The sequence below is a fragment of the Manihot esculenta genome, chromosome 11, assembly GCF_001659605.2.
Source record: "Manihot esculenta cultivar AM560-2 chromosome 11, M.esculenta_v8, whole genome shotgun sequence".
Classification (NCBI taxonomy): Eukaryota; Viridiplantae; Streptophyta; class Magnoliopsida; order Malpighiales; family Euphorbiaceae; genus Manihot; species Manihot esculenta.
This window is the reverse complement of record NC_035171.2, coordinates 257,158-277,943: the sequence shown is the minus strand read 5'-3', so window position 1 is coordinate 277,943 and position 20,786 is coordinate 257,158. Positions and strand designations below refer to the sequence as shown.

The 20,786-nt window shown below is 35.0% G+C and overlaps 2 protein-coding genes across 5 annotated transcripts; both read right to left on the bottom strand.

Moving 5' to 3' along the window:
• Positions 1–589: 589 nt before the first annotated feature.
• LOC110626581 (transcription factor SRM1) lies at positions 590–6,999 on the bottom strand. Of its 4 annotated transcripts, none has more exons than XM_043962104.1 (4): positions 6,931–6,999; positions 6,267–6,362; positions 5,153–5,919; positions 590–1,423 (listed from the first exon to the last, which is right to left on the bottom strand). In XM_043962104.1, the coding sequence occupies exons 3-4, from the start codon at positions 5,533–5,535 to the stop codon at positions 919–921; spliced, it is 888 nt and encodes a 295-aa protein (XP_043818039.1). In that variant the 5' UTR covers positions 5,536–5,919; positions 6,267–6,362; positions 6,931–6,999; the 3' UTR covers positions 590–918. The 4 variants fall into 4 exon arrangements, with proteins under 4 accessions (XP_043818039.1, XP_021628270.1, XP_021628272.1 ...); XM_021772578.2 differs by lacking the exon at positions 6,931–6,999 and adding an exon at positions 6,591–6,869; XM_021772580.2 differs by lacking the exon at positions 6,931–6,999 and adding an exon at positions 6,604–6,869.
• Positions 7,000–10,316: 3,317 nt separating this feature from the next.
• LOC110626931 lies at positions 10,317–14,686 on the bottom strand. Its single transcript, XM_021773126.2, has 4 exons — positions 14,650–14,686; positions 11,951–12,423; positions 11,603–11,710; positions 10,317–10,809 (listed from the first exon to the last, which is right to left on the bottom strand). The coding sequence occupies exons 1-4, from the start codon at positions 14,684–14,686 to the stop codon at positions 10,414–10,416; spliced, it is 1,014 nt and encodes a 337-aa protein (XP_021628818.2). The 3' UTR covers positions 10,317–10,413.
• Positions 14,687–20,786: the final 6,100 nt, after the last annotated feature.

Below are 20,786 nucleotides of genomic sequence, written 5' to 3'. Positions count from 1 at the left end.
AATATGGGATGCTTCCTGATTACCAAGGAATCTTGATCATCATTTTCAAGTACAGGGCCATATATTGGCTCATAATGACCTCTTTTATGTAAAGAAAATGAGGTTATTTAAAGTCATTTCTTGCAAATTTTGAAAATATCTGTTTTTAATTCAAAATCAATTTTTTCAAGAATTTGATTCTAACACAAAAACTTTAAAAATAAATAAATTCAATTCATTTAAATTTTCTCATAAAGATCCGTGCTCTGTTTCATGCATAACAAAAATGATAGATGATAGAAGAAGTTGAAAATAGAACTCGGTCGACCGAGTCCGACTCAAATAAATGTACCTAATTATTTAATCCAAGGCATCGAACCGATGGAAAAGAAGTTTGGCCGGTTCCCCACGGCAAACCTAGTTATAACTTTTTTTACTTTTTTTAATCATGAAACCTAGTTATGACTCCTAGATGAGTGCTTTGCTCCATCACACACACTTGCACCTGCAAGCATAACCTTTGCCTAAAATTTCACAGCAATTCTATAATAGGCACAAAGTAATAGCTAGGCTAAGCACAACATGTGCCCACAAATGCTACTCGAAAATAGTTAGAAATACAAATGCTTCCTTGCAAATTTGGCCACTAAAATTGAATACAAGACTAATCATTGTAATGCAAAACCCAAAAAGGAACTAAATTGGTATCCTACTCATAAATGATTTCATACTTTCCATAGCTGCTGCCTACACAAATGCATGGACTCTCCTTCCTATTGGCTTATTTGATACTTGCTACCAGTATAATCTACTGTTTTAAGACAATATTGCTTGTAAATAAAGTCTTATTCAAGCTAAAAATGGAGAAGTCATTATGCTAACAATAACACAAGAAATTAGTCTTCAGGCTTTGTACATTTTGCAGCTATACCATGCGTATCACCTATGAGCAGTTGTGGGAGGCATTGGATATGTCATAGGACCCATGTTCATCGGTGCACCAGGAACCATAGCTCCCGGTATTGGGGCTCTAAGACCATAAGCCATATGTGCAGGGCCAGGAAGATTCACAGGGGTTCCAACAGCTGAGACAAGGGGACCTCCTACTGGTTGCCCTATGGTTGGAGGACCATAGACACCAACTCCTGGGGGACCAGTAGGATGTTGAGAGGGTTGTTTCACTGCTTTTCCAGCGGAACCTCCAGCAACAGAACCATTTGTTTGGCCAGTTATTGGTCCTTGTGTTGCTGAAATGTCTCCACTGCCAACACTGGTGATGTCATGTATGCTGGACCGCCTCCTATCTTTGTTCATTGAATTCAAACGAATGAAATACTTTTGTGCATGGCTAGCCACTTGTGTAGGTGTTCTTGTCACAACAAAGTTTCTTGAAATACTTCGCCAATCACCTTTCCCATATTTGTCCAAACCAAGAAGAAATAACCTGTTATCCAAGATATAGAAATTACTAGATGTCAATTAAATTCTAGAAACTACCCTTACATATTCATAAAAAATTTGTCATTAGAAAATAACACTAACAACGGAGCAAGAGAAAATCCCCCAACAAAATCTGAAAATCCTTCAATAAGACAAACTTTGTAGTCCAAAAATACAACTTAACAAAATGCTCAGAACCGGAAACCATTTTTTTTTCCAGAGCCATGACGTTATGAACCTGTTCATGCTTTTCACAAACTGAATATGCAAGATATAATTGCCACTCCCAACCAAACAATGCAAGTTAGATGCATTCATGGAAAATCCAATCCATTTGATAGAATCCAGAATAAGACAAAAATAATAGGGGAGGTGAGCAGGCACTTTTTGGGAATGGGACTTGAGCCCTCGTGATTTCTAAAATCAACAGATTTTCCTTTTATCCTTGAGCCAGTTATCTGCTTGTTCGAATACTTCCAAGTTCCAATCAGTAAACAGGACAGTAGGTGTATTCTATATCTTGAAAGAAAAGAAGAAGGGGGGAAAGGTAATAGGTGGGTGAACACACTCAATTTCACCAGAGACGAGTGAATTCTAAAGGAGAGTAGAAAGTACTGGTATGCGAAAGATGGTATTGTCCGTCTCACAGGAAATAGGCACCGTCTCTATAAACCAAATGATTTGATGTGGTATGTAATGTAATACATTAAATTCACCACAATTCAGAAGGGCAAAAAAAAATTGGTAGTAAATGCTCAGAAACAAGTTGATGCAGAATATACAGATGAGATGACAATGTAATGAAGGTATGACGACCTCTTAAATAGAAAATTCATTACTTTGAGAAAAAGGAGAATTATATTACCACATTGAGACCAAAAGAGAGTTGAAATACTAAGGAATCAAGATTATTATTATTATATTACATTAGGAAATAAGATACATCATAACTGCTCAAGTGCACCAAATCTTGAAATAAGCCAATGTGATTTATTTTCAACTATGCAGATCTATCTTAGGCAAGCCTTGACGCAAAACTTGCACAAGGAATGTTGATTATTTCATATATTTGCGTGTGGTTCAAAATGCACACATGAAATTATGGAGCTTCTGGTACACATTATTTTCTCATTTCACATTTGATGACCAAGGAAAATTTAAAATCAGCCAAGAGCAATTTAGTTTTTAGGTTGGGTTCAAACTATGGCTCCCAATACCACTCACATACACCTGAAGTTTCCAATATTTGCATAATGGTAAACTAAACGTGCAAATATGCAAAGAATTTTATTGACCAATCTCTCTTCTTGTTGTTACAATACTTCATAGACATTAGAAAACAATACGAATTTCGCGAGAGAAAGTTAAGAGTATAAGACCTCATCAGCAAGGAAATACTGCAACAATCTACACATGTATGCTTGTAATTTGACAAATTCAATTGAAACTGAGGCAATTGGCCAAAGATGACAGGAAAAGAAAACTGAGAAATGTCAGTGGAAACTGATGACTAAAAGCAATAAACAAACTTACTGGAGCTATCTTATACTGCAGTCAACACAGAAAGAGAACCCATTAAACAACCCACTACTGAATTACACGGATATGAATTTTAAAATATAATTAGGATCAAAGCAAAGCAGACTTGAACTTACCACCCGTGTTATTGAAAAAAGGCAATCTAACAGGTGACCAAAAACTTAAAAGCAAAACTAGAACATAAAAACAATATATATATATATATATATATATATATATATATATGAGATTGACAACCAAAATCCATAAACCCACAAGAAACACATAACTAAGGGATTTTATGGCTTTCCATGTTTAAGAATGCCACGACAAAAAGTAATTGAAGCATTCTCAGATCCCAGATTAATTTTCGTATCCCGCAGGGATTGTACAGGGTGAGGGGGAGGGGGTGGAGAAGTTAGCATCAAAGGCAGATCACCTGCAGGACGATCAATCTTCATTAATTAGATGCTCAAAGTTGTCTTCTAGATGGTTAATTATCATTGTATTAGTTATTAACATTTTAGTTCCTCTCCATTGTTTGTGTTGAACTATTGATGGTGCTAGGGAGCTAACCGTGCTTTCCACGTGATTATTTAAAATTTTAATATGTAAAACTGAAATATGATATTTCAAAAAATTTCATTCAATATTGTTAATAGTGATTTCTAAATAATGAAATTAAAAATTATTTTTAATATGAACTTTTCTGTTATTAATTAGCTCTTATATCATTATTCTGATTTAAAAATGAAGAATTTGTAAATATTTTTATGATAACATAATTATTTATAATTATAATTCTTTACTTAAAACAACTACAAATATATATTAAATACATTGTTATTACATGTGGTGCAATTAAATAAACTAGTTGACATAAATTTATAATTTTTAATGGTAGTACCATAGAAAACATGTGTACCTTATATAAAGATAGATAGATGTAGATGATAATAAATATTAAAAGTATTAAAGGAAAAAATTTAAATAACTTTTATATTTTGTAAGAAAAACAATATAATGATACTTAAAAAGTAAAAAAAAATAGTACATCTAGCATAAATGATATTTAAAGCAAAAGAAACTCCCTACAAAGAATGCCATATGGCATAAATCTAGAAGAAAACGCCATGCGTCAACATCTTAGGAAAATATGCTTGCTTAATATATATATATAGATATAGGCGGATTGATAAACTACAATGAAGAATTCTTTAAGATTTTCTTATGCATTGATTGGCATGCCTAAGTCAAAATCCAAGCCACATCAGAGTCGATTAGCATAAAGCATTGTCAACTAGTGTTTTTCTCAATTTTAATGCGAGAGGAAACTAAAATGTTGATGAACTTGATATTCTCTCAAGAAAAATTAACACGAAAAAGAAACTACAAAGACCATTAAAGGTTTAGGATATCATTTTCCCTTAACTTATGATAGGTCAAAGGATTAGTGCACATTAGGCACAAAAGAACTGGAATTATTTCCTTTTCAAAAGAATGCAGGGCAAAATGATGGCACATGTAACAAGCACTTCCTCACAACAATTTTTTAAGCAAGTAGCATGTGTTCCGTATGATAAGCAAACCCTCTTAAGCATGAGATGTCTTCTAAATTTTAATGTGAGCAGAAGTTAAAATGTCAATATTCTGTCAGGAAAATTAACATGAAAAGAAACTACAGACAATTGAAGGATAGGACTTTCTTTTCTCTTTATTCTGGATAGGGCGAAGAATCAGGAAAAAATAAGCATAGAATAATGAAATTGTTTCAAAAAAAAAATGCAAGGGCAAATAAGTGGCACGTGCAATGAGCAATATGTCATGATGTTAAAAGCCCCACCTCTATTCTGAATGCCAGCCTTCAAAATTTCTTAAATGATTACTTGGCAATTCAGCATATTTTACAGCAAATATACGGCAGTAATACATCAAGGCAACTAACAGAAAATCATATGTTTACCAATCAACTTACTTTTAAAAAAGGTAGTTTTAACAAAATTATGACCGTTGAAGCAGAGTTTGAGACTCCAACTCGTTCCTAGGATAATATTCTACACAAGAAAAATATACCTAACCTAACCTTAAAAGCATGCTACTGAAGAAAAACTATCATTGGCAAACAGCAAAAATGAAAAAATTTTAGGTAACTTTGCAGGTGCACCAGTAAACAAAAGTAACACAACAACTAAATAAATCAGCAACAATAATTCACCTGTGCTCATCCTCAGTCCAAGCAATTCCTTTACGGCGTTCTTGATCTGTCCGAGATGCTTTATTTCCATGACCAGATTCATTGTTATGATGCCCCAGGTTGCCACCCTTCTTACTAGTTCCTTCATCGCCAACATGGCTCACTGAACCCTCTGAAGAAGAGTAGTTAGGAAGAGGAACACTACCAGCTTCAATCTGATTCAAATCTTCAATTAGAAGTTCATAGTGAATTTTAATCTCTTCTAGTGTTTTCCCAGGCACATCAGCTGCAATTTTCTCCCATCGATCTAAAGCATCCTCGGGATATGTTGCAAGTGCATTCTCAAATGCCTTGTCCTGTTCCCTAGTCCACAAAGAGCTACAGCCTGCTTCATCCACAGTCATCTAGACTCGTATCCAGAAATACCCACAAGACAAGGAAAGAATCTAGAAATCTACCAAGGTGCTTTAGAAGGTAGGCTAATCTGCAAGCCAACCTCTAAAAGAGGGGTTTTTCCAGAACAGTCCTTGAAATCTGGATCTGAATTATTTCTCAATTTGGTATCACCAACTGGAGGGATGGTAGATTAGAATTATGGGAAAGCAGGATGTGTCAGGCAATAGAGGTAAGGAAGCAGAGAAACAAACAGATGAACCCCAAAAAAGGCCAAGAGTGCTGAACCAGAGATCACCTCCAATAAAAATCACAAAACCCCAGCAGAGTATGTGAAAAATTCAATGGTGATTTGCTCCACAATTCAAAAAATTGGACTCTTGTGAATTGCCGACCTATCGTTGAATGAAAAGCAACAAAGTTCAGTTAGACCATGAGAAATATCTGAAAACAATTAAATCAAAGATGCAATAAATGGGAGCTTAAAGGGAATAAAAAAAATGAATGCACAGAAATTAATGCGACGGTGAATTGAACAGTGAATGGTAATTAGGGTTTTGGATAGTGAGATATGAAAGAGACAATGCAGAAACCAACCAAAGAAGAAAAACCCAGAAACCTACAATGAATAATAGTACTCTAAATGTAATTTCTAATTGCAACAAAAAAACAAATTAACTGTGTGCCCTACTCGATAAGAACAGTTTTAACAGAACAACAGGCCCACAAAATTAACTCTCACTTTTGTATGCTCAAATTTTTACAGCGTAGGCTCCAGCTCCACATTCTTTGTATTCTTCTGCCAATCTAACCACACTCACCATGCATCACATACACACTGCACAATGAAATTTATATTAACGTGACTCTTGAGAAAACATGGAGCAACGCACCTCACTTCGGTATTATCAATGGCCAGAATTTGGGATCAAAAATCAAAAAACAAATATAAAAATAATTTGCCCAATTCAAAATTGCATGCATAACCCTTTTTGGGATCCAAATCATATTTTTTTTCCCTTTTCAGCCAACGAAATCCAGAAAGTAAGAAACCACAAACTAATACCTCTGTTACTAACCCCAAAATTAAGTATCCACTAGACGAATCCTGGGGAAAGGAAACCATTTATTGAGAAGAGGCAAGAAGTAATCTAAGTTTTTTGACTCCCCGATTAGAAATGAAAAATTTCCAACCAGATTCCTTCCGTTTTCACCGTGCAACGCCAGTAACCGTCCCAAACGATATAAGAGAAACATTACTTGCAGACTCAAGTACTAGCCTATCGAGATTTTGACACTTCAACCAACACCCAAAAAAACTCTACTTTCAGAACTAGTACCGAGTGGCACAGACTATGAAATGAAGAAAGTGATAAAAAATAATAAAAAAAAAAAAAAAACCTAACCTTGATAGTGCAAACCTCACTACCATCTTCATCTCTGTATCACCGTAAACTTTTTTCTAAAAAAAAAAAAAAAAAAAAAAAAAACAAAAACAAAAACAACTTAAAACCCAATTAAAACAAGTACTATTGATTCAACTCTTATGTATATATTACAACGGAACCCAGATGTCATGTAAAGCAAACACAATCAAGCAAAATGGAAATTAGGTCCCTAGTAAGAACAAAAATTGGGAGTATCCAGAATCCAGATAAACCCAAAAAAAAAAAAAAACGTCATGAAATAAAACACAAATTATGAATTAGAAAAAGGGCCAAGAAGGAGTGAAATTTACAAGGGCACCCATAGAAATTATGAGTGATGTTGATGGGTTATCGTGAAAGGAACAATAAAGAAGGAGGTCAGGAGCAGGATGGGTCAATAGGTCCCACCCCAACAACAACAACTACTTGCTTACACATATAAGGACAGCTGGGATTGAAAAGGCCCCGTTCCAAGTTGCCGCACTATGGAATCTGCAATACCCATAAATATCTGACAAGATAATTACACCTTTTTTTTTTTTTTTAATTAGAAGACTTAGACAGGTTAATAACAGTGAAATTTTTTTAAATAATTATTTAACACTCTTTATCTTATTAATTAATAAATTTTTTTATTTTTTTAATTAATTATTAATTATTATACTTAATTGTTATAATTTTCAATCACTATAACGAAAAGGCCTAGAGTGATCGTATTTAGTATTTTTCTTACATTTTAACATAGTAAATGTGGATTTTTTAACATTCCGTTTATAAAATAATAACAATAATTTAGAGAAAAAAATTATTATTGTGTATTTATAGAAAAAGAAATAGAATGAAATATAAAAATCATTTTTTTTTAAATATTTTCTTTAATTAAATAAAAAATAGAAAATAAATTTATTTTACTCTTTTATTTTTCGTTTGAATGAGATTTTTAAAATTAATGAAAAAATTTATAAGATCTAAAAATTTTAAAATAACTTATAGATTTATAGAGTTTATCAAATTTGAAGATAGGCCTACATAGAAATCAGTATAAGATGGCCTTTAACTGCCCAGTAAACAAACAATATTACAATCCCAATGTTTAATGACTAATACATTGGGCTTAGGATTGGAGGTCCCTTGTCCAATGTTTGCTGTGACCGGACCGGAGTTCAAAGACTTTTTTCTTTTTTTTTTTTTTTTTTTTAATTTTGTTCGCTTCCCTTTTTCTTTTAATTAGACTCTATTTATTTTTTAAAAAGATTATTTTGTAAGAAAATATTTTTAATTTTTTAACTTTACAAGTATTTAAAAAAATTAATCACAAAAAAATACTATTTAATCAAATAAAAAATAACTTCATATTTATAAAATAAAAAATTATTTTTTAAATTTTAAGTATCTCATTATTACTACTAGAATTTATATTTTAATTTATTAATATTTTTTATTTTTTAATATTTAATCAATAATGAAAATAATTTTTCTTATTAGATATTTTCAATGAAAAATATTCTCTAAAATTACCTTTAAGTGAAATTAATGGAGTGTTAATTTTTTAATTTGTTTAGAGTTTAAGATTTAGGGTAAAAAATTAATTAAGAATAAGTATTTAAACCCATTATCAAGACTTGGTATTATGAATCGAATTGAAATTGAATTAGTTAAAATTAAATTTAATTAATAAATTGATTTTAATTTTTAAATTAAATCAAAACTTTAAATTAAATTTTCATAAGTTAAATTATTAAATAATTAATTTTTAATTTTTTACTTGTAAAAATATTTTATTTTTTATATTATATATATAATATTATTTTATTTTTTAAATTATGTAAATAGGTATATTTATAATTTAATTATTTAATAATATATATATTAACAATATTTAAGATTCTTATTTATTGTTATATATTTTATTTAAAATTTTTTTGAATCGAATTATAATGTAAATTTAATTGAAATCAAAATAAAAATTGAAACTATTTTCAAACCGTCATAAATTGGTCCAATTTTAATTTGACTGGTAAATCAAATTCAACCATTAATTTCAAATCAAAACCTCCCCTTAACCATCTCTTTATATATAGACAGAAAGAGCAAAAGAAAAGCCCATTAAAAAATAGAAATAATCAAATATGGACAAATATTCAACTCAAAAGAGTATATCAATGAAAATCAACTAGTTATTCTCCATCCGTTGTTTCCTGCTATTAATGGTTGTCGCCTCTGTTTGTTCAAAAAACCAAGTTTCTCTTTGTTTTTTTTTTTTTTTCTTTTTCTTCTATCGATGTTATGATATAGCCATTTCGAATGTTACTTTTAGTAGTTATATTAACGAATTAATTTGATTATAGTGTAACTGTCATTACTGTGGATTGATTTTTTATTATTTATTTAACTAATTTTAATCTATTTGCGTTAGAGTTTATTTTAATCAAGTGATTTGATTTGTTTTTTCTTTTTAAGTTTAACTTATTTGATTCAGTTGTGTGGATATTTTTTTAGTAGAATTAACCTTTAATTCTATGTGAGCTCTCATTTGTTGTACTTTAATCCTATGTGACTGGAAAAATGCAATATAGTTGCATTGGTAAAGAAAAAAAATCATTCTGCTTGGCATGCGCCTCCATTTCCCCTACCTATATTAGGAGAAAATCTTAATTTTAAAAATAAAATTTTAATTTTTTAAATATAAAATATATATATATATATATATGGAATAATTATTTGATCAGATCACTTTATTATGTTAAAGTGGCATATTAAACTAATAGCACTATAATAAGTTATTGAAAATTTATCCATACTCATATAAAAGTTAAATTGTATTCAAATTTATTAAGTTCTAAATTTTTTAAAAATTATTTACTATAATTCTATTCACTATTTTCACCACCTCAGCTTGATGAGTTAAGATCAATACACTACAAGAATTTTGATGTTTACCAACGGAAAATTCCGTTGGTAAACATTGAAAATCCGTTGGTGATCAATATCACTAACGGATCACCAACGGATTCATTCCGTCTGCAAAATCCTCGTTGGTAAATTATTCACCAACGGAAATTTCTATCTGTTGGTGACACTAACGAATCACCAACGGATCACCAACGGAAATTTCCGTGGGTGACAGTGACGGTATTCCGTCGGAAATTTCTGATGGTGACACTAACGGATCACCTACGGAAATTTCCGTTGGTGACACCAACGGAATTTCCGTTGGTAATCCGTTGGTGATCCATAAAATTGCAAACCCATTTATTTTTATACATTATTACGTGTTCCTGGTAACGTTACTTGGCCTCCTAAACCTGGCAATCAATAACTATGAAGATAAACTCTGATTTGTAGACATCAAAGTAACTCTGAAATTATCTTGAATGAAAGCATTTATATTCAGAATCAATTCAACAATGAGAATAAATAAAAAGCTAGGTTCATTATGTTACAGGCTAGCTTGAGATGTCATCAGTTATCTTCTACATCAAACCAGAAATAAACACAAGTTCGAGAGCAGATGACTCGAACTCGCTGCAAAGCCAGCTTCCCACTTGTAACAACAGCCTTGGAACCCCCTTCTATCCGAGTTTGAGAAACAGAAACACCATCACAACTAGTCTTCACAGAGGAGGAGAAAATCTCACTCCCCCCAGCTGTAGTCACGATTGGGCATGAGAGATAGTCCAAAGGGTTTGACTCACATTGAAGGATGCAGCCATCTATAGTTAGCCTTCCACTTCTATGAAGCAAGCAACAACCAAGCTCTGCCTTCACTGTTAGGTTCGCCAATTTGCAAGTGGACAGGAACTCCAATGCACTGCAATTGTCGTCCTGCATACCTGTCTGAACCTCACCTCCACCAATCTGAACAAAGTAAGTTGAGATAAACAGTGAACAGGTGGAAGAATTAATAACTCCAGAAGTTAACTTTTACTTTGCTTTACGAAATCTGTTCCCTAAGAGAGAATTAAGCTGGCATAGACAACGTGTATTTATTCTAAAGTTTTTCTCCTTCTACTGAGGTGTCTTGGCTGTATTGATACCTCTGTTTTACATTTCTTGTATAAATACAATTGTATTCTCAGCTATTTCATAATAACATTTTTCCTTTCTTCTTGTTTAGCTATTTTCTACTGTTATTCTTGTTACAAGTGATGTTATCTTAAAAGGAACCCAGATTATAAAATTATAAAATTATTTCATAACACTAAGAGACCAATCACAACAGTAGGTAAAAGGATGTGTCAAATTATCCACAGAAAGCAGAACAAAGTAATAAAACTGAATAGACGCAGAAACTACCTAGAAAGCAACTCATGAGCTTCATGCTTCCATTTTTTTCGATGAATTAAGACTCATTATCTCAAACATCTGAAAGACAATTACCGGAAAAAACTGAATAGACGCAGAAACTACCTAGAAAGCAACTCATAATCTATGGCCAAGCACATCGCTATCTCAAACATCTGAAAGACAATCACCGGAAAAAAATATCACAGTTGCATGGAATTCCACAAATTACTTAAGTCAACACATCCATTCTCATCAGAGAGAACAATAATATCAATAATTTAACCCACAAATAAACTACCAACAGTTAAAACATAATTTGTAAATCAAGTCTGAGAACTTGCAATAATTTTCACAAAAAAACTACCTGCAGGAGACTGGGCTGCCGGCACTCGTCAATGAAGTGGGGGAGAGAGGCTTGACTGGGAAGTGGGACTGTGGGAGATGTCACCGACTGGAGAGAGAGGAGATATCGCTGAATAGGGAGAGAGAAGAATTATCGTCAATGTCAAAATGCAAGGAAAAAAAAAAAGGGCTTGAAAAAAAAATCTATGATGAGAACGGGTTGAGCAAAGAAATTAAACAAGCATAAATGTATCATAAAATTAACAAGCAAAAAATTAACAAGCAAAAAATTAAACAAGCAAAAAATTACAAAAAATCTAAGAAATTTGAAATCGTGGAGTGGGAAATTCGACGGTGGATGGCGGCGAACCTTTTGATGGCGGTGGACGTTGGATGAACAGGGCAGTGAACGGCCGAGAGGTTGGACCCAAGTTCCGATTTCAGTGAGCCCGTGGATATTGATGCTGAGAATAAGCTCCGTTGTCGACGGTCGATGGCTTCGAACCGTTGATGGCGGTGAACCTTTTAATGGCGTGGACGTTGGATGAACAGGGCAGTGAACGGCCGAGAGGTTGGACCGAAGTTCCGATTTCAGTGAGCCCGTGGATATTGATGCTGAGAATAAGCTTCGTTGTCGACGGTCGATGGCAGCGAACCGTTGATGGCGGTGAACCGTTGATGGCGGCGGACGATGGATGCACTTGGCAGTGAACGGGCAGTGAACGAGGGAAAGGTTGGAGGCAACTTCAGATTTCAGTGATTTTGATTTTAAGGAATTAGGGATTTCATTTAAGACTGGAATTTTGGCTCCAAAATTTTCACTCACGGATTCCGTTAATATTACTTACGGAATCACAAACCGTTGGTGAATCCGTTAGAATCACTAATGGATTTCAAATCGTTGGTGAATCCGTTAGTATCATTAACGGATTTCAAACCGTTGGTGAATCCGTTAGTGATACTAACGGATTTACCATCCGTTAGTGAAATCCGTTAGTGAAATTGTGAATTCTTGTAGTGATAGCTAAAGAAAGAGTCATATATTGAAAGAATTGAAGAAGAAAAGTTTAGGATTCTATATGCACCATACTTGAAAATCAAAGGTGAGTTTAAAAATGTGTAGGAAATAGCATATTCTCATTTCTTCATGCATGAATTTGAATTATAAAGATTTAATTTATAATTTATTCAATTCTTCCCTAAGATATAAATTGAACTAGATGAAGGAACATCAAAGGGAAAGGAAATAACTAAAGAGTAGAAATGAAAAGAAAAGAGAAATTCAAAAAAAAATTGGTGTTTGTATGATTTTCTATTTTCCTTTGATTTTATCATGAATATGTGAAATTAGAGATTGATTTTACTTACTGGAAATGTTGCTTTGATTGTATAAATATGTTATATGAATATTAAAATGGTGTTTGAAAGGCTTAGAGTAAAGAAATTTAACATAAGAGTTAAAAGTGTAAATATGGCAGAATAAGTTGTAACAGAATAACATGTGTTAATAAATTCATAACTTATTGTGCAGTTATTGAAATTAAGTCTAAAATATACTAAATGAAAGTTGAGACAAAGAGCTAAAACTTTCATAAATGGACTAAATTCTTAATCTATAGTTAAGGTGATATAAATTGCAAGTAAACCTAAACTGAATATAGTGATAGAGCATCCGGAATAAAGTGTATTGATTATACCATAACTAATTATGTACTCAATGAAATTTATTAAGACTAGTGCCAAATAAATTCTAAGAAGTATACCTACAACTTTGTAGAAGATACTTAAGCTTGAATATGTATGAAAATGCATGAATCTAATATATTTTATGATACTATAAACAAGTACCAATACTGGACTGATTAAGACCTTATTGAGCAGTTTGTAAAGAAAAATTCATAACTTAAGATAGAGTGATCAGAATTGCATGAATTATACATTGTTGGAAAGATAAGACATAAATGTATATTTGTTATAAAGAAACTGAGTCAAATTGTAATTTTAAATTGCTTGAAAAACTTATGTAATATATGTGGCAGAATGCAATTCTCTTAAATTGGAATGCATAAAAATTGACATGCTTACTTAATCGATAAGAATTATACACGTGCTTATACTTATTTTATCACATACTTACTTAATAATAACACCTATTTGTGCATGATGATTTAAGTAAAACTTGTCATTCTTTACTTATTAATGTTATGAAATGCAAGAAGCAAATTGACTTGACGCAATATTAGAATACTAAGTCAATAAAGTTTTGCACTATTTATCATGAGATTCTCATCTTGTTAACCTTTGCATATGATATATATACTTTGAAAATGAATTGAAATAACTTCAAATGACATGCATTTACATTGAACGACTGATACATTGAATTAATAATACTTGGCTCTGATAAACTTAATAGGAGTCGAGGTTAGCTTAAGGGTATGGCATGCCATATAAACATATAGAGTTCGCAGTACTGCTACCGATACATGATCTATATTTGAGGTTACATATCAGGTACCTCATAAGTATGGCCACAGAACCTTGCTATCACAGTTTTGCCCTTTGAGCCTACCGTTTGGCACCCTGTGCCTACCGTTATAACTCCTTATCTACTTAGTCAACCCTACTATGTGTTTAAAAGGGTTGAGAAACTAATTAAGATTGATACTCGATTTTGTGAAATTATCAGTGAATGTTAACATGTCTGCATTTATTACATACACTAAGTTTGTGGTGATTTCCTATAAATATAAAATGTGCAATAAAGGCAAAATAAGATGTTTTTATTGAATGTGAAGGAAATTCTTGTCGTGTATAAGGATACATATGGCGCTCATATTTTATATCAAGAAGTTTGACAATTATGCTTTTTATTATGTTAACAACATTTGACAAGTTCGTAATTGTTTACTTAATTATTTATATACATGAATATATTTGCTCTATTTTATTATTTGTTTGCAATCACCCACTGAGTATTAGCTCAGCGTGTTGATTTTTACCTCACGTAGATTGTAGATAAAGTAGGCACAACGAAAGTCATTAGAGGTCTACATCAGATATCAAGACCATTATCGTAGTTGGTTGTTTTAAGTCTCTGAGTCATTGTATAGATATATTTTGGCATGTACATATTAAATAGAGTGGGTTATAAAAGTTATGTAAGTCAAAATAATGTAATTATATATGGATAAAAAGAAAGAGTTAAGCGTTTGCATGTGATGAGATCCATGAAAAAATAAGGGGTGATGTTATTATAAAATGTGTATTAAATTAAAGAATAGTAAGATGTCAAAGGTCAGTTAATAATTATACATGTGTTTTTTATATGTGTTACAGGTTAAAATGCTGATAAAACAGAGAAAATTTTATCAAAATTTTAGTTTAAAATCTCACATTTACTTTAATCACTTGATAAAATTTACTTGAACTACCTAATAACTTGGTAATTACAGATAAAGAAAATTGTTTAGTTTTAAAATATCTAAAAAGGTTTAATTTGTGACATTGCTTACTCTGTCTACACTTTGATAGAGTAAGGAGTGTTACAGATATTTACATAATATACTTTTCAGAGACTTAATTGTCATATTTATATCTTGAAAAATTAAAATTATCGTACTAATTATATCTGCATGAATCTTATCAATTAGGAATATTAATCTAGCTAAAAATTTATTTCAATAATGACAAAATTATACCTTACTATTTTTTTAAGTACAATGAAATCATTTATTTATCATTCAATTATCTTCAAATATTATATATATTATACTCAATTTTTCAGTTTTCAATATTTCATAGTGAAGTGCAAGTATTTGAGTTAAAATATAGTACTTATATGTAAATATCCTTGATAATATTAAGTTTAAGGATATTCGCATAACTAATATAATATGATATATTTATTTATATCAAATTTGCGTCTCCAATATACTTGTTTCTCACCCAAGCATCCATATATTAACTCTAAATAGTTCGATACTTTCAGCTTGTGAGAACTACTGCTTGACCAGCTCAAAGAGCATAAAATATGCTAGTCTATTCATATTAATGATATTCTATTTCATTAATACTATGGCCATGAATAATTTAGATATTAACACATTTGCATATAATAAAAGTATAATAAAAATCTCACATATCATGAACTCTTTCATACTTTCTTCCTCACAATTTTACACCAGTGTTATCATGAAGTTACCAGTTAAAAGTATTTATATGAAAATATTACATCAAAGTGGATACATAGTAAGAAAAGTGGTGAGCATTTCACAAGAATTGACTAGCATATAAATAATTAAAATTGTAACGACCCGGAAATCGATACCCTACCGTAACGGCCCGAACCGCCACCAGCGCTAGGATCCAGATCGGCTTAAGGCCGCCGGGACCCGTAGCAAGCCAAACATACCTCCTATCACCTGGTCAAATCCCATACATGATCAAAACTTTAACATAAAAACTGGAACATCTGATGTACAAACCGAGCCTGACCTGTATGCGACATAACTGAAAACATAAAAGGATCCCCTACTAGAGCCCTCATCAAAACTCTAGCTGGGTCAACATAACATACATCAAGCTGGGATTACATCCAAGGAACTAGAACCTAACCTGTGCATGCATCAAACCACAAACATAAGACCTCCTGCAGGGCCCTCATCAATCTCTAAAGTGGTAAACAACACATGCCACAAGTTCAGTTCAACACAACTCAACATAAAAACTTTACATACATCATGTATTAAACAGGGACTAACCAAGTCTTAGGGCCAAGCGCAGTACTAATCCAATAAACATAACTTTACATTACAATCTCTGACAAAATATTATATCAATTTATAATACATGTCCACACTAAAAGTACTAAGCTAATACTACTACAAGACTTTTACCCTTGACGTCATCTTGGCCTACCTCTGACCTGCAAAACTGGGGTTAGGGGAAAGGGGTGAGCTAAAAAGCCCAGTGAGTAGAAACAAAGAAAACAGTTCATTAATTACATGCTTTCATGGAATGCGTCACAGCACAAACAAATCATATCACGGATTGGACCTAACCCCAAAACATCCCTTCCAGTCTCAGTATGCCCGGCCCGGCCGGGTCTCACAACCTTCGTATGCCTGGCCCGGCCAGGTCTTACAACAACTGTATATGTATGCCTGGCCCGGCCAGGTCTCACAACATCTCTAGGGCTAGTGGGGTCATCCTTGGTCCAATCTTCATCAACAGTAAATAATGCAATGCTTCATATTCGTGTAACTAGTGCAATCAACCTATTACATATAAACATGATGCATAAGCATGCTTTAGGCATTTGATTTCATAAAATAAAAGATTAAGTTAGTTCTACTCACCTCTGGCAGACGCTGGACCGACTCTGCAACTGCTAACACTGATGGCCTCCTCGATCCCTCGGGTCCGGTCCTACACAGGTGGACTCGAATGAGGTGCCAAACACATTCTAAACAACTCATAAATAACTACCCAAAAACCCCTTAAAACATCACTTAAACATGCATAGAAAACAACCTTGAAAAGGCTGGACAGGACACTTTCGGCGGCACCTTCGGCGGCCGAACCCTCCCTCCAGAGACGAAACTCGGGCACTTTCGGCCGCACCTTCAGCGGCCGAAAGTCCTTCTCCAGAGACGAAAGTCAGGCACTTTCGGCGGCCGAATCCTTCCTTTGGCGGCCGAAAGTCTGCTTTCAAGCCAAAACTCAACTTTCGGGGGCAAGGTTAGGCGGCCAAACCATGCATCCAAAGGCAGGTTCGGCGGCCAAAACCACCTTCGGCGGCCGAACCTGAGTTCTTCCCAGAAGGGCAGAACTCAGCTTCTCATGCATTCAAGCCTCCCAAACCTTCCAAACACCCTAAAACAAGCTCCCAACCTTACCAAAACATGCATAAACCCTTAACCATGCACAAAGGAGCTTAATAGCTTGATTAAACTCCAAAAACAACATCAAAACATATATAGATAGCTTATGACCCACATAGGCCAAAACCATCAAAACAACCCATAATCTCACTTGCTCTTTCCCTCTCATGCATACACTCTCCCACATGCATAACCTAGCCTAAAAATTCAACATAGCATCATATAAACATACATGAGCATCACATAACATACATTGGGCATAAAACCCACATAAATCCTAACATGCATATCTACCCATATTCTACCATTAAAACCTTCATAAGACTTCAAAAGACACTAGGAAAACAAAGATCTACACTTACCTCTTGAAGATCGAGGGTTGTGTGATCTCTAACTCGGAGGTGTGGAGAATCCAAGCTCCAAAAGCTCCAAGCTCCCAAAACTTCGATCTAAGCTTTAAAACTCTTCAAAACAGCCATAAAACTCATGAAAACATGAAGGAGATGAAGAAAAACATGAAAATGGCCAAGGGAGGACAAAAACTCACCTGAGCTCGAGAATGGGGAGAAAACTCGCCCATTTCCGATCTGAGGGCCCTTTATAGGTGGCATGGTTAGAGACCTTCGGCAGCCTAACGTGCCCCCTAAACTCATGCATGTTCGGCGGCCGAACTTGACTTTCGGCGGCCGAACCTTGGCTCGCTCAAACAAGACTTTCGGAGGCTAAAGGCGCTCCCGAAGCCTTTCCATGTTCGGCGGCCGAACTTCACTTTCGGCGGCCGAACCTGGCAAATGCCTCCTTGGTCTTTTCTTTTCAAAACTCAATTATTTTTCATTTAAAACCATGGAATCAGTAAAAACCTTTTAGAAAACACATTTTACCCCTCTAGAAGCCTCTGGCATCTTCAGAATTTCTGATTCCAACGGAGATTTCGCCGGAAGGTAGGGATTCCGATGCCGGAATCTAGCCGGGTATTACATTCTTCCCCCCTTTAAGAACATTCGTCCCCGAATGTTCCACAAACAAACAGGCATCTCAAAACATAACATCAATCATACATGAACAAGCAAGCAAAACCTAAAAATCTCTCTCCTGAAAGAGAGACACAGGCACTGCTGGAGTAAAACTCCCGGGTCTCCCAAACACTCACCATCAACCAGTGGTGATTTCCAAAACTTTCACCATCGGGACTTCCATAACACAGGAACATGGAAATCCGAATGGATCCTCTCCATAGGAAATCACCCTTACCAAAAGAAACACCTTAGCAGTACCCAACCTTCTCCTAAACTCCACTGGCTTCCGCTGCGCTACTCTGATCCTTACTCTTTTCTCTTCATCTTCACTAACTGGCTTCTTCTCACTTTTGACCCAAAACTAACTCTAACTCTCACAGGTAGTACCCAAATTTCAGATCTATCTTGGAAAACAACCAGCTCCTACTAGCTGTCCCAATAGATCATCCATCCTGCATGGGAATACCTGCTCTTGGTAGTGACCTTGGTCAACTGCTTACAGTTGTTACAAAGTCTCGAGGATCTACCCTTCATTTCCCACAACAACACTGGTGTAATACCCGGCTAGAATCCGGCATCGGGATTCCTGCCTTCCGGCGGAATCTAAGGTGTTGGATCTCTCTAGAAGGGGTAAAATGTGTTTTCTAAAATGTTTTTCACATGATTTCATGGTTTTAAATGGAAATGAATTGAGTTTTGAAAAGGAAAAGACCAAGGAGGCAAGTGCCAGGTTCGGCCGCCGAAAGTGAAGTTCGGCCGCCGAACATGGAAAGGCTTCGGGAGCGCCTTTGGCCTCCGAAAGTCTTGTTTAAACGAGCTAAGGTTCGGCCGCCGAAGGTGATGTTCGGCCGCCGAACATGAGTTGGTTTCGGATGGACTTTTGGCTTCCGAAAGTTGAGTTGGGCAGAAACCAGGTTCGGCTGCCGAACCTCAAGTTCGGCCGCCGAACATGGGGGACTTTAGGGTGCTGGTTTGGCCGCCGAAGGTGGCTCAGCCGGTCGCCTATATAAGGGCCTCGGACCGAAAATGGGCGAGTTTTCTCCCCTTTCTCGAGCTCAGGTGAGTTTTTGTCCTCCCTTGGCCGTTTTCATGTTTTTCTTCATCTCCTTCATGTTTTCATGAGTTCCATGATTATTTTGAAGAGTTTTAAGCTTGGATCAAGGATTTGGAGCTTGGAGACCCCGGAGCTAGTTTCCTCCACATCTCCAAGGTTCGGGTCACACCAACCCTCGATCTCCAAGAGGTTAGTGTAGATCCTTGTTTTTCCTTATGTTTAATGAAGTTTTAAGTAAGTTTTATAGAGTTTGATGTTTGAGTTTGGGTAGAAATGCATGTTTAAGGATTATGTGGGTTTTTGTGCTAATGTATGTTATAAGTATGATTAAATGATGTTTTGTTGGGGTTTTAAGTTAGTTTATGCCCCTTTATGCATGTGGGAGTGAGTATGCATGTTTGGGAGAGAGTATGTAAGGATTTGGGTGTTTTGAGTTCGGTTTTTGGCTAGGCAGAATCGGACCTGTCGTCCAGAGGGGACCAGGTTCGGCCGCCGAAAGGAGTTTCGGCCGCCGAACCTGCATGGGAGGCAGCCTTTCGGCTGCCGAACGTGCCCCCGAAGGAGGGACTTTCGTTTCTGTCCAGGGGTTTCGGCCGCCGAACCTGCCGCCGAACTTACCCGAGTTTCGTCTCTGGAAGGGACTTTCGGCCGCCGAAGGTGCCGCCGAAAGTGCCCTGTCCAGCCGTTTCTTGGGTGTTTTCCATGCATGTTTAAGTGATGTTTAGAGGGGTTTTTGGGGAGTTGTTTATGAGTTGTTAGAATGTGTTTGGCACCTCATTCGAGTCCACCTGTGTAGGATCGGACCCGAGGGATCGAGGAGGCCAGTAATGCTAGCAGTTGCAGAGTCAGTCAGCGTCTGCCAGGAGGTGAGTAGAACTAAACTTAATCTTTTATGCACAAAATCTAATGCCTAAAGCATGTTCATGCATCATGATTATGTTTAGTAGGTTGATTGCATTAGTTCACGAATATGTTGCATTGTATTATTTCATGTTGATGCTGAGGTAGGTTTGGACCAAGGCGACTTCAATAGCCCATATCTGTCATTGAGTCTTGGGTGAGTCTTTTGAGAGCCGGACAAGTACATATAGGAAAGTCCTTGCGAGCTCTCTGTGGACTAGGCACCCTGTCATGTATGTGAAAGTCCTGTGTGAGCTCCTTTGGGGGAGCCGGGCACCGACAGAGGGATTTTTGAGGTCATGTCCGATCCTTGAGAGTAAAGATGCTAGCAATTCAAAGGAACTCTCTAAA